We start from the raw sequence: 15141 nt of genomic DNA, 5'->3' as shown, positions 1-15141 counted from the left end.
AGTTATATGTAGTAGATAGAACCCAGAGATACAATGATCTGAAATGGTTTGATAGATAATGTAATATAGATAGATATCAGACAGAGATGTTTCTCACCTTGAAGCAGAGCTGCCAGTATCCATTGCAGGATCATCTCTTCTTCTTAAGGAGATCCCTGAAATACAATATGTGATGTCTTTAGGCCTCACCTGCAGCACAATCCATCAGCATTCCTCCGGCATACAAGGTTTATTGATTAATCTATTCCCTGTCAGAGGAATCGGGATTAACCCCTGTGCGAATGACCCCCGCGCCCCCTCCTCTGGCCCTAATTATCATATTAATTCAGGTGAGTTATGTGTCCTGCAGAATGCGGGGGGGGGGGGTTATTTATATTCATTGGACCTGGAGGGAATGAGTAATGTAAATGGGAGATCAGATCCCCTGCGCCCCATGTATGACCGGCGCCTATAGAGTGACACACAGGCGTCACACGGCACAGGAGATGTCACTACATACTGAGAAGATAACGGCAGGGATTGTAACTCTTTGTAGCACTGATATCAACAATACGGCAAATACATTGGAACTTCCCTTTAAAAATTCGGCAAATTAGTCTACGCTGCCTCTGAGACAGTTATGTGAAAACAAATATAATCTACATTAAGATTCCATGGTGGACACTTGAGGACCAAGGAGTGTGAATGCTGGGACTCCATAGGGTTGTTTGTAGTCTGTTACCATGGAGATAAGAGATACATAAGACTCCATGCAAACATGTTTTTTATTTGCCAATGAGTTTCCCTATGAGGCCAGTTCCCTTATATGGAGACTGAAATAACTGGGGACTTCCCTCCTGCAGGATGTGATCAGGCAGGGGAGGGGTTAATGTGAACAGCCCCATATTATAATGGTTTATATTGTTAAGCATCATCATTGTTTTCTGTTTAAAAGAATCAATAAAAAAAATGTATATTAAAAAACATCAAAAACAGCCGTATGACTGACGCTCCTGACAAAATGTGACAAATGTGACAAATAAACATGAAGTTACAAAATTACAAAAAAATGTCCCCATTGAAGTCCATGGGAAAGTGAAAATCTGCATCACTGCGCAGGTTCCAGAATTCTCAGTCAAAATAGATGGGGGGAAAAAAACGCATGCGGAAAATCTGCATTAAAATCGCATATAAAAAATGCACGTAATGGATGCAGATTTTGCGCATGAGAATCCACAACATGCGCAGAGCCGAACACACAGGAAGTTTTACCTATAAACCAAAAAAAAGAAGAAAGTTGATTTATGAAATGTGTCTGATAAATTAGGAAAAACATCTGGGGGGACATTAATCATAGTCTGTTAGACTGTTTTGAGCGTTTTTTGCGCAAAAATCTGGCGCATCTCATTAATTTGACGCATTTATGCGCCATTTTCTGGCGCACGGCAAAGTTCGGCACTTAGTGGTTCTGAGTCCCTGCGCCTTATCTTACATAGTGAGTGCGTCCTATACAGATGTTTGCACCGGATCTATCACAAATTTGCACCTACTCTGAGCAGGTGCACTTCCAGAAAAAAAAAATCACTTACTAAAAACATAAATTTTAGGTTCCAAAATTAAAAATCCCCTCTATGCAACATGGAAAATCCTTCGGAGCAGTTTTAAAATGTAAAATTTCTCCAGTAACGACTTCATCATTGTCTATGGTATCATCTCTATTTACTGTATATTAGAATAAAAAAGGCAGACTCATTTCTGCAAGAATTTTTATTTTTTTTTCCATCTCTGTCACTTTTAGTCCCTGCAGTTACATCACAATGATAGGTTTTGGGGCAGAGATGACACCCTGAACATTCTGTCACATTCTCTCACTCTCCTTTCATTATTGCTCACAAATGAGATCTAACAATTTTAGACAAATTTGGCGCTAATTTAGGCGCAAATGAATGGGACATGCGACAATTCCAAAGTGCATTTACTAAGCCAGAACCAGATCCATCATAGATCAGGAGCCAAAAAGAAGAGCAAACCAGGCGCAAAAATAGGCGAAGCTGAGACCCTCTATGATTAATGTCCCCCTTGATTACTGAGTTAAATAAGGCGGAAGTGGCTAAAATCCATGCGCCGCAAACTTTTTGAAAGTCGCAAAAAAGTCGCAAAAAAAGATGCAAATATGGTGCAAATACAAATTAGAGAGAAAAAAAGTTGCAAAAAACACAACAAAAAGTTGCAAAAAAGTTGATAAATCTGCCCCATGGCATCACCCATGGCTGCACCTGATTTATGGTTCTCTGTTCTCCCAATGATACTGGACAAGAGAGGGTGCACTGGACCTGGTGGACACACCCATAGTGCACCTAAATGCTCATCTATACAAATAAAAAGAAATTGCACTCAGGCCTCGTGTTTCTCAGGAAATTCTCACTTATAATGCAGGAGACTTCCCCTACAAGATTGTGGGGGTCATTTACTAAGGGCCCGATTCGCGTTTTCCCGACGTGTTACCCGAATATTTCCGATTTGCGCCGCTTGTACATGAATTGCCCCGGGTTTTTGGCGCACGCGATCGCATTGTGGCGCATCGGGGCCGGCATGCGCGCGACAGAAATCGGGGGGGCGTGGCCGAACGAAAACCCGACGTATTCGGAAAAACCGCCGCATTTAAAAACCGAAAATGTGTCGCTTGGGGAGCGCTCACCTTCACCTTCTATGGGATGGTGCATTCCGGGGCGTTAAGATTATTTTCGGCGCTGCAGCGCCACCTGGTGGACGGCGGAGGAACTACCATCTTAAATCCCAGCCGGACCCGAATCCTGTGCAGAGAACGCGCCGCTGGATCGCGAATGGGCCGGGTAAGTAAATGTGCCCCTGTATGTTTGGTGTGTATGTGACCCAGGAGCTGTCCGAGCCCCTTTAAGCTCTTCTCCAGTCAATCCCTCTGTATTATTATTAGAAACCAAGTCACCTTCAACCCCCCGAGGACTTGTGAAGATTTCCTTATTATAGAAGAAATGGAGTTTGTTACATTGTAACAGAACTGCATCATTAACTCATACCCTCAGTGTGAATCAATGTCAGTAGAATCCCCCCAGTATAGCAGAGGTAGGGATGGACACAGAATAACAATATCTAGTAAATTATAGATCAGAGATCAGGTCAGCGGATCTCACTATTAACCAGGGGCGTCGTATCTATATACATTGGATTCATGTTGATTTATAGATAGATTGTAGATATGACATAGATGATATATATTATATGGTAGATATACAATATATATAAATATGTGTTACATAGATGACCAAAGCAATGAATAGATAGAACACATAAAATATGGTAGTTATTCTATATATGGGATAGACAGAACATAGTAATAGTAAATCCTGCACACTCTACAGGCAAACTGTGGGTCACGACGTCCTTCCCCCTTTAATTGATTAATGAAATGAGCATGTGTCTTGAAGACGCATGTACACTTGATTGGGATAACATCCTTACACAGGAGAGTGGAGAGACACAGACTACTGTACTGTAACTGCTGGCTGCGGGTGGTGGAGAGGGGCATCACTGTGACAATTGCCTACCGGGGGCATCACTGGGACTACTGTCTACTGGGGGCATCACTGTGACTAATGGCTACTTGGGTTTGACTGTGACATCTGGCTACTGGGTTATCACTATGACTACTGGCTACTGCGGGCATCACTGTGACTACTGGGGGCATCACTGCGACTTCTGGGTAGTGTGGGGAATCACTGTGACTACTGTCATAATGCAAAAAAACGATGTAGGAGGACTTGAACTGCAATCCTTGACATTTAGAAAGTTAATGTGTAGTAAGAAAGATATGAGATGGATCGACAGATATCAGATATTAGACCGATGAAAACATGAAATGCCATCTGCAAACTTGTGTAAATTTTATTCAGTTTCTCACAATTGTGAAGCTAAAAGAAATCCCAACGCAGACACCTGTTAAATACCTGCCGAAGCTGCGCAAATCCCAAAAACCGTGAACAGTCCGGCGAAAGTGCGGTCTGCGACCCTTAGTAAATAAGCCACAATGTATTGGATCCAATCTAACTGGTAACACTGGTTCTGGTCCTGTTCGTACAACCCCTACCCCTGCTGTAGTAGTTATGTCCCTGGACATCGCCCCTGGTGTGATACATAACCTTGGAGCACTAAAGGCTTCAGTATAGTGATCCATATAGTACAGTGATCCATATAGTATAGTGATCCATATAGTATAGAGATCCATATAGTATAGTGATTCATATAGTACAGTGATCCATATAGTACAGTGATCCATATAGTATAGTGATCCATATAGTATAGTGATCCATATAGTATAAAGATCCATATAGTATAGTGATCCATATAGTATAGAGATCCATATAGTATAGAGATCCATATAGTATAGTGATCCATATAGTATAGAGATCCATATAGTATAGTGATTCATATAGTACAGTGATCCATATAGTATAGTGATCCATATAGTATAGTGATCCATATAGTATAGAGATCCATATAGTATAGAGATCCATATAGTATAGAGATCCATATAGTATAGTGATCCATATAGTATAGAGATCCATATAGTATAGTGATTCATATAGTACAGTGATCCATATAGTATAGTGATCCATATAGTATAGTGATCCATATAGTATAGAGATCCATATAGTATAGTGATTCATATAGTATAGTGATCCATATAGTATAGTGATCCATATAGTATAGTGATCCATATAGTATAGTGATCCATATAGTACAGTGATCCATATAGTATAGTGATCCATATAGTATAGTGATCCATATAGTACAGTGATCCATATAGTATAAAGATCCATATAGTATAGTAATCCATATAGTATAGTGATCCATATAGTATAGTGATCCATATAGTATAGTGATCCATATAGTATAGAGATCCATATAGTATAGTGATCCATATAGTATAGAGATCCATATAGTATAGTGATCCATATAGTATAGAGATCCATATAGTATAGTGATCCATATAGTACAGTGATCCATATAGTATAGTGATCCATATAGTATAGAAATCCATATAGTATAGTGATCCATATACTCTGTGCTGGATTTATTGGCAGCACATTATGGTTCTGATCCCCTGAGGCTTCTCCTTCCTGATTTCTTTCTGACTGATGTCCTCATTATACTAAGGATCAGCATTTAGGAAGATCTCTGCTTTCCACTTCTGATGGTTTTGGAATCCTACACAATGGGGCACATTTACTAAGGGTCCGTTGGGCGCATTTCCGTCTGGTTTCCCGACTATTTCTGTTCTGCGCTGAATCGCACAGGGGATTGTGTTGCACGCGACCGGATTGTGGCGCATCAGCGCCGGCTTGTATGCAACACAAATCGGAGGGCGTGGACAACCCGACTGATTCGGACAAACCGCAGGATTTACAATTCAAATTGTGTCGCAAGATCAGCACCCACGTACAGAGGGAAGAAGATGGTGAACTCCGGGGACCTGAGCGGGGAAGCGACACATGCAGGAAATCGGGCGCACGCTGAAAGTGAATTGCGGTAGCCCCGGATCCTCGTCAGACATTTCGGACGCAACGGCGGACGCATGGGACGGGTAAGTAAATGTGCCCCATTGTATCTATCCACACATCACTTCATTCCTTTAAAGGGGCTGTCCACAGTTTTATTGTTATCTTCTACCACCACCAGGGACTATACCTCCGGCTCCAGCATAGTGGTTGTACAAAGTGAAGCGGGTCAGAACCAATGTTACCTGTTAGACTTCATCCAATATCTGGAAGAATCAATTACATAACGACCAATCTGACGCGGCGGCTTCCAGGTAGAAGGTTTTCGATCCCTTCAGCCGTGTCCTTATTATAAAGCTCTTCCAGACGGAACAATAATTCGACGTTTCAGGCTCAATTTAATTGCCGCTAAACAAAATACTAAAAGCCGATTAAAGGGCTGGTAAACAGCTAGCGATATAATCATTGCCATTACTCTCATTATTTCCCTTTCAAACAAGCGAAGAGACACAATGTTCTGTCCTCAATGAGCGCTGATATGTGACAGAACTTTCTCAGGTTTCTCAGTTTGCAACAAAAGTCGACTTCACTTTCAAGAAAACAACAAAATTAGGATTTATAGTATAATATCTGGCGCACAACTAGGGGGGGGGGTGCTGCAATCACCCCGGGGGTCCGGTGCCCAAGGGGAGAATATTATATATATGGTCATATGACCAAACAAATCTACTGCAAAGGACCTGCACATCTATGATCACATGGTAGGTGCAGGTCCTACAGCCAGGGATGTGGCCATCATGTATGAGCTTCAAGAACAACCCAAATCTGCCTCAAAAAGCTCCAAAATCCACCCCCCTAAAAACCCTCACCATAAACCTAACACTTACCCAACCAAACAAGATCATATTTATATTAGTTAACAGGAACCTGTCTCCAGATCTCACCCCACTAAACTACTAATCCCCTCAAGTAGGGTAAGAAATGTGCTTTCCAAAATCCCTTCTTTTATGTGAAGCCTCACCCATTTACCTATAAAAAATATCTCCCAAAGTCAGGAAAATATGACTCTTCTCATCCCATTTTTACAGTAGATGAGTCAAGTTCAGTGATTGCAGAGGCAGTTTCCCTTCAGAAGCCTCTATGTTTGGTTCAATAGCACCTAGAAACCTGCTGCTGGTGTCATATTAAAGATAAGAATCTCATCTGGCAGATCCCAGAACTGGACCTACAGGCATTTAATTAATAGGCGGGAACTGGATCTTTACCTGCAGCTCACATTTCTGTTTATGTTGTTATCTGTCTGAGGTATAAGCCAGTTGTGATCTGAATGGTGAGATTATCTATACGATTATTCTTGGCTATAAAACAAGAGAACTTGACTCATCTCATATGAAAATGGGATCAGAAGAATCCTATTTGCCAGACTTTGGGGAAAATTTTTTAGAGGTAAATAGGTGAGATTTAACATATAAAAGGGAATTTTAGAAAAGGACATTTTATACCCTACCTGAGGGGGGTGGTAGTTTTGTGGGGTAAAACCTTTGTGACAGGTTCCCTTTAAGGGTATATGGCCTGAGGTATATGGCCTGCTCTGTGGTCTGGATTTATTTGTGTCAATTTTGTGGGTCTTAATCAATAATCTCAATTTTTGTTTGTGCTTCTAAAAAGAATGGAAATTGCTGTAGAAGAGAGGAGGCAAAGATCTCTCGGCAGCTAAATCTCATACCATAGGAAGAAGCCATCATGGTGGTCTGGCAGGATGGAGAAGGACACGGACCACATGTGGTACTAGCACACGAGACAACAGTAATACTATAACTGGCACATGACAAAACCTCATTCACGCGTGGAGCTTCAAATGCATTAGGAAGTGTTTAAAGGGAACCTGTCCCCAGGTTTTGCCCCAATAAACTTCCAGCCCCCTCAGGTAGTGTATTTAAGATTCTGCTTATTTTTTTTTAACTGCCTATGTGTTCAGTTCTGTAGCTCCCAGAACCTTTTACTTGATGGGATCCTTATCTTTAATATGAAGCAAAAAGCATGTTTCTAGGTGCTATAGAACAGAAGATAGGGGCTCCTGAAATTATAACCTCTCCTCTCCAACCACTAAACTTGACTCATCTCATTTGAAAGAGTCAAATTTGCCTGACTTGGGGGTAGGTTATTTGTAGGTAAATTTGTGAGATTTTACAGAATAGAGGGAATTCTGGTAAATATATTTCATACCCTATAATGAAGGGGGTAGTAGTTTAGTGGGGTAAAACCTGGTGACAGGTTCTCTTTAAGCCTCATAGTAGAAATACATCTAGTTAGATTGTGGCGCGGTCCTGTGCCCTTTCATCAGGATGACGCTGCTGCGCACAGTCGGTGCCGCCGTGACAATACTGTCCAATTTTTTGGGGAATAGATTAATCCTTGGAGTCAGGCGGCCACCACCGGACGCCCAATCTCACACCTTTAGATGATGTCCTGAGGGGATCGAGGAATCAAAACAACACACAGACACACGTCAGATAATCCCTATAACAGGGCTGCCTGGAGGTGCTGTGTGACCCTGCCCCTGTGTGACCCGCCTCCCAGCAGGGACTACGCCCGCGTTCACATTACGTTCTTTCCCAGTTTTCCGGGTTTTACAGTAAATTCATTATTTGACACAAGTGCAAAGTAACAATCACATCTCTAATAGGGGATCTCATACGGTTCTTCTGGTAAGGGGCAGAATTATACGGCGCTCATTATGCGTCCGCTCTGCCCGCGCCACGCTGCGCTTATTTCTCAAGTGAAGCAATTAGGGGCATGTTGGTAAATCTGTCCCAGTTTCTCCTAAAAGCTTTGTAATATGGAACCGGAGCAAATAACAGACCTTTCCGTATCAATTAATATTCTACCGAGGGGAAGGTAAACAGGTGAGTCAGACGTCCGTTCTCTTACCACATTAAATGGATCCTGTCAGATTGATAATGCAGAAGGCGACAGGTACCAAACTATGCACTAAAACTACTCACTCTGACATTAGGAGTCCAGTGGGCGGTTCTGTTCACTGATTGGCAGCCTTTTATATATTGGGTGTGCACACAAGATTCAATGGGGCACATTTACTTACCCGGCCGATGGAGTTCCCGAAATACGGAATGTCTGACGATCATGCACACCGACGCGATTCACTAAGATCATGCGCATGTGTCGCTTCCCCGCTCAGGTCCCCGGAGTTCACCTTCTTCTTCCTGGTTGCATGTAAGTGCGTTGGTTGCAACACAATTTTAATCTAAAATCCCGCGCCCAGTTTGCACAAAATTCGATCGCGTGTGACACAATCCCCTTCTAAAAAATGTCTAAAAAAACTTCCAAAATCTGACAAAAGTGTGATCCGTGGGAACCCAAGTAAATAAGCCCCAATGTGTTCAGCTCCTTCTGCCCTGTAGACAGGACACTATGTACAATCAGTTTAGCTCCTCCTGCTCTATAACATGCTGCTTGTAGATAGGACACTATGTACAATCGGCTCAGCTCCTCCTACTCTATAACATGCTGCCTGCAGATAGGACACTATGTACAGTCTGCTCAGCTCCTCCTGCTCTATAACATGCAGCCTGCAGGTAGGACACTATGTACAGTCTGCTCAGCTCCTTCTGCTCTATAACAAGCTGCCTGCAGATAGGACACTATGTACAAGCCGCTCAGCTCCTCCTGCTCTATAACATGCTGCCTGCAGATAGGACACTATGTACAGTCTGCTCTGCTCCTCCTGCTCTATAACATACTGCCTGTAGATAGGACACTATGTACAATCTGCTCAGCTCCTCCTGCTCCATAACATGCTGCCTGCAGATAGGACACTATGTACAATGTATTCAGCTCCTCCTGCTCTATAACATGCTGCCTGCAGATAGGACACTATGTACAGTCTGCTCAGCTCCTCCTGCTCTATAACATGCTGCCTGCAGATAGGACACTATGTACAAGCCGCTCAGCTCCTCCTGCTCTATAACATGCTGCCTACAGATAGGACACTATGTACAGTCTGCTCTGCTCCTCCTGCTCTATAACATGCCACCTGCAGATAGGACACTATGTACAAGCCGCTCAGCTCCTCCTGCTCTATAACATGCTGCCTGCAGATAGGACACCATGTACAGTATGCTCAGCAACTCTTGCTCTATAATGTGCTGACTGCAGATAGGACACTGTGTACAATTTGCTCAGCATTTCTGCTCTGTAACATCCTGCCAGCAGATAGGACATTCTAATAATATAATAATGTTATTGCTCTGCTCTGTCGTATTTTGTTAGTATATACAGTATATCCCATGGTCTCTGAGGCGCTGCAGAATATGATGAACTTATAGAAATAATATTATTCACTATTATCCTTAATGGTCATGTGACCAATAGACATGATGTCACCCTCCTTAGTTGGGTGGGGGTTGGGGGGCCTCTAGAGTTTGCTTACTCTTACTTTCAGTGTATCCCTTATGTCAGGTTGTGATGAACTAATCTTACAGACTACTTCTTATTTTGGGTGATGATGTCGCCGCCTTTGAATACATAGTGATCATGTGATGACATCATCAGACGCAAACTAAGAAGAAATCCTCCATATCTTGTGCTGCCATCTGGATGAGGATTTCTGTATAAATCACAGACCTCGTAACCTCCTTCCAGGAAGCGTCAATATCCCAGCAAATCACTGGATGAACGCTCATTATATCACATGCAGGTGCCGCTCTATAAAACCCTGCTCAGTTATCGGAGCTCATTAACGTCTCCCTAACGAACCTTCATGTAAATGACCGGAGGAAGTCACCGTGACATACACAGGGAACGCACATTACAATGTATAACATGTTACGGACGGTCTCATCCCTGCCTGGAATTACCTGGAATGTTCACAATCAAACTGATACATTCATGTAACAATTGTATAAAAACATAGGGACAACTTTTATGATGTCATATCCCCTGTCACATGACAATTTCATTAATAAATCCACATTTATATCTATATATACTGTGTATATCTATATAGTCAGCATGTACCAGATCTATTAAAGGGATTTTCCAGGATAATATTAATGACCCCAATCTTGAAGCCTCTGGGACCCAGTGCTATAACAGGGACCTCAACTACCAAGTGTCATTTACAATGCTGGTGCTTTCGTATACTGCGGCCCCTTTAAGTTTCAGTGCCCGGTAGTGAATGCTACATTTGCACCCCTTATAGCTTTTCTCCTGTTGATCCCACTGCCATATTTATCAAATTTTTGGAAAACAAATTTAGGTGTATTATCTGTATTACGTATATTTGCCAACTGGCTACAATTTCATAAGGCTGGACCGCAGGGGTGGAGCTTATGTCAATTTATATATTTAAATGGACATTTTGGTTATTTTTGGAGGTGTTCCTGAGCTTAATGGAGTCATTTTTAATTGAAGTATCCCATATAACCATGAGATGTGGGGTGGATATTAGTACATATGCAACAGATGGGTCTGACCTCATCCACGTCCACCGCCTGGTCACTGGTGAACGCAGTTACTATATAACTATTATATGGCTCCCAGGTATGAAGACTAATTAAGAACAAAACTGAAGGTATTCCCCCTTTAACCAATCAGATCCCAGCATTTGTTGTTATTACCACAGCTAATAATTTACTAAAATATTTTCACAAAAAATGCAAAAATAAATAGCTGCCAAAACCCCATCTAACAATCCAAACACAAGGCTTCCAAGTCTCATGTAAGCAGCAAAGAAAGACATGTACTACAGAAATATTACAAAAGATCCCAAGAGTTCTGAACCCTCATACAAGGACAATGAAAACAAAAACAAATCACAAGGAAACTCGGGTCTAAATAGCTAAATGGGCTGTAGGGCATTAGATAAACATGGTGGTTTCCAGAAGTAGCACCCCCCATGTTATGAATGTCAATAGTTCCTAGCTTGAATCCTGATTACTCCACCCAAAAATAGTGACTCACAGTGAGAGTCCAAATTACTCTGCCCACACACAGTGATTGACAATGAGAGTCCTGATGACTCCACCCACACGCAGTGACTGACAGTGAGAGTCCTGATTACTCCACCCACAAATAGTGACTCACAGTGAGAGCCCTGATTACTCCGCCCACACACAGTGATTGACAGTGAGAGTCCTGATTAGTCTGCCCACACAGTGATTGACAATGAGAGTCCTGATGACTCCACACACACACAGTGACTGACAGTGAGAGTCCTGATTACTCCACCCACAAATAGTGACTCACAGTGAGAGCCCTGATTACTCCGCCCACACACAGTGATTGACAGTGAGAGTCCTGATTAGTCTGCCCACACAGTGATTGACAATGAGAGTCCTGATGACTCCACCCACACACAGTGACTGACAGTGAGAGTCCTGATTACTCCACCCACAAATAGTGACTCACAGTGAGAGCCCTGATTACTCCGCCCACACACAGTGATTGACAGTGAGAGTCCTGATTACTCTGCTGACACACAGTGATTGACAGTGAGCGTCCTGATTACTCCACCCACAAATAGTGACTCACAGTCAGAGTCCTGATTACTCCGCCCACAAAGTGATAGACAGTGGGAGCCCTGATTACTCCGCCCACACACAGTATGTTTGACAGTAAGAGTCTTGATTTCTCCACCCACAAATAGTGACTCACAGTGAGAGTCCTGATTACTCCGCCCACACACAGTGATTGACAGTGAGAGTCCTGATTATTCTGCCCACACATAGTGATTCACAGTGAGAGTCCTGATTACTCCGCCCACACACAGCATGTTTGACAGCAAGAGTCTTGATTACTCCACCTACAAACAGTGATTGACAGTGGGAGTCCTGATTACTCCGCCCACACAGTGATTGACAGTGAGAGTCCTGATTACTCCACCTACAAACAGTGATTGACAGTGAGAGTCCTGATTACTCCACCCACACAGAGTGATTGACAGCGAGAGTCCTCATAACCCCGCCCACACAGGATGATTGGCAGTGAGAGTCCTGCTTACAGTGAGTGACAGCTCTCCCATGTACACACCAGGCTGTGAATGGTTCTTGCTGTCATGTGGTTTTGTATACATTCACACTGACAACAAAGAGCCAGACAATAAAACTAACCTTGACAGAGAGAATGAACGTATTGTAAGATGCTGGCAACAGAAAACTCACTGATCGTATAGATAGTAGCAGTATAATATGACACTGACAACTAACAAGGACAATATGAATGATATGTGACAGCTGAGCAATGATACATGTGACCATACTGACCCTGATATAGTGATACATAGAGGATGTATATAACTATATACACCCAGAGCCTGACAATAGCAGAATAAACTATAACACTGATTCTGACCATTGACAAAAAATCATCTGCTTCATCTCGTTCACATTTCCTAACAAACTCTTCATAAAGTCTTATTATTAGGAAGCCAATGCAGACAGGTCACAAATAACCCAACCAATACCTTCTGATATACCGCCAGGAGTTGTGCCAGATAGCAAACTCAACTCAGCTACATCTGACAAATCCTAATCTAGCGATAAGCACTGACGGAGCATCTGGAATCATATTGTACATTACCAGCGCAGCTGCAGTGTCGTGCCAGTGTGCGAAGTACTTGCAGGCTCCTCCAGCTTTGTGTGCAGTTGCAGATCCTGATGTGGGGATGTGAACTATCACACCCCCAGTAGAGCCAGCCCAGCTCCCACACATACACTGGGGAGGGTAGGGGGCTGACATATGCTGAGGACTGCAAAGCTGAATCACAGAGCTGCTCATTGAAGGGTGAAGTGATCAGACAGAGATGCCATCAGGACACCAGGGAGATCAGTATCCATCAGGATCCTTCATCACCAGGAGCCACAAAGCTTATCTATGTAATTACCATCCGCTACAATGTATCAGAAGACAGAACGTGGCCATATATGTTATGTGCAGTGCTGGTTACAAATCCCATATGGGAACTGTATATAGTGGAAAGCAAATCATAGAGACCCCAAAATAAGTACAAACTCCAGAATAAATGCAGACCCCAAACAAGGATATTGGGATCCAAGCCCAAGTTTATAGGGAAGCTCAGAATTTTACAGATTCATTACATGAACCACAAGATGTTTTGTAGTGAGAATATTTCTTAAAGGACAGTGCAGGTATCAGCACAAGGAACAGGACAAAAAGTAAAATCACAGAAAATAACACAAGAAACTGCACAATATAAAACAAAAATTACAGCAGAAGGACACATAGAAACTGGACAGGGAACAGCACAAAAAGCAGAACAGAACACAAGACGAGGGGCCACATGTATCAGTACTGGTACAGTCTGTGCAGTGTCCTGTGTAGTGAACAGGGTGCGGCAGATTCATCATTGAACTGGCGCCCCCTGCGCTGCTCCAGAAGTGGCCACCATTTATTTTTTTGGTGCACCATAGAGCAAGCAACCCAATTCTGTTGAGGCACAGTAATAAATGTGGCGCACGGTGCGACTCTGCGGTGAAAAGACACTTTCTGTGCACAATTTTGTGGCGAACACAGAGCAGCCGCGACACAAACCTGGCGAAGACACTTTATAAATACATGTACAAGCAGTTTCCACTTTTTTTTCAGTGCAAAGTCAGACATAAAATTGGTGCAAACATTTTAATAAATGTGGGACAAAGCATCAGGAGAAGCTTAGGACATAGCATCAGGGGCAGCACAGAGCAGAGCACAAGGAGAAGGACAAGGCAGAGCATCAGGAGCAGCATAGGACATAGCATCAGGGGCAGCACAGAGCAGAACACAAGGAGAAGGACAAGGCAGAGCATCAGGAGAAGCTTAGGACATAGCATCAGGGGCAGCACAGAGCAGAGCACAAGGAGAAGGACAAGGCAGAGCATCAAGAGAAGCTTAGGACATAGCATCAGGGGCAGCACAGAGCACAGCACAAGGAGAAGGACAAGGCAGAGCATCAGGAGCAGCATAGGACATAGCATCAGGGGCAGCACAGAGCAGAACACAAGGAGAAGGACAAGGCAAAGCATCAAGAGAAGCTTAGGACATAGCATCAGGGGCAGCACAGAGCACAGCACAAGGAGAAGGACAAGGCAGAGCATCAGGAGCAGCATAGGACATAGCATCAGGGGCAGCACAGAGCAGAGCACAAGGCAGATAAGCATAGGACATAGCATCAGGAGCAGCACAGAGCACAGCACAAGGAGAAGGACAAGGCAAAGCATCAGGAGCAGCATAGGACATAGCATCAGTGGGAGCACATTGCAGAGCACAAGGCAGAGAAGCATAGGACATAGCATCAGGGGCAGCACAGAGCAGAGCACAAGGAGAAGGACAAGGCAGAGCATCAGAAGCAGCATAGGACATAGCATCAGCAGGAGCTCAGAGCAGAGCACAAGGCAGAGAAGCACAACACAGAGCAGCAGGAGCAGCATAGGACATAGCATCAGGGGCAGTACAGAGCAGAGCACAAATAGCATCACAGAACAAAGCACAAAGGGCAGCAGAAGAACAGCATCAAGAGCAGCACAGGAGACTGGACATGAAACATCACAGAGCATCAGAAGCAGAATAGAGCACAAGGATCAGAAGAACTAGTGCAATACACAAGGAATTA

At 43.3% G+C, this 15141-nt stretch overlaps 2 protein-coding genes across 6 annotated transcripts in view; one reads left to right on the top strand and one right to left on the bottom strand.

Moving 5' to 3' along the window:
* LOC140104207 (uncharacterized) overlaps positions 1 to 15141 on the top strand; it is a 540921-nt gene that overhangs the window by 462748 nt on the left and 63032 nt on the right. The gene's annotated exons all lie outside the window — the stretch shown is intronic.
* The window catches only part of LEPR (leptin receptor), a 91478-nt gene that overhangs the window by 45194 nt on the left and 31143 nt on the right, over positions 1 to 15141 (bottom strand). For 3 of the 4 annotated variants that reach the window (XM_072127616.1, XM_072127615.1, XM_072127613.1), the window contains one exon: positions 98 to 155. In XM_072127616.1, the coding sequence (XP_071983717.1) occupies positions 98 to 134 (37 nt within the window). In that variant the 5' untranslated portion in view covers positions 135 to 155. Of the gene's footprint in view, positions 1 to 97; positions 156 to 13112; positions 13253 to 15141 lie in introns of those variants that run through there. The other variant, XM_072127614.1, reaches the window with a different exon arrangement.

This window comes from Engystomops pustulosus, chromosome 10 (assembly GCF_040894005.1).
Source record: "Engystomops pustulosus chromosome 10, aEngPut4.maternal, whole genome shotgun sequence".
Taxonomy (NCBI): domain Eukaryota; kingdom Metazoa; phylum Chordata; class Amphibia; order Anura; family Leptodactylidae; genus Engystomops; species Engystomops pustulosus.
This window is presented reverse-complemented; position numbering and strand designations above follow the sequence as displayed.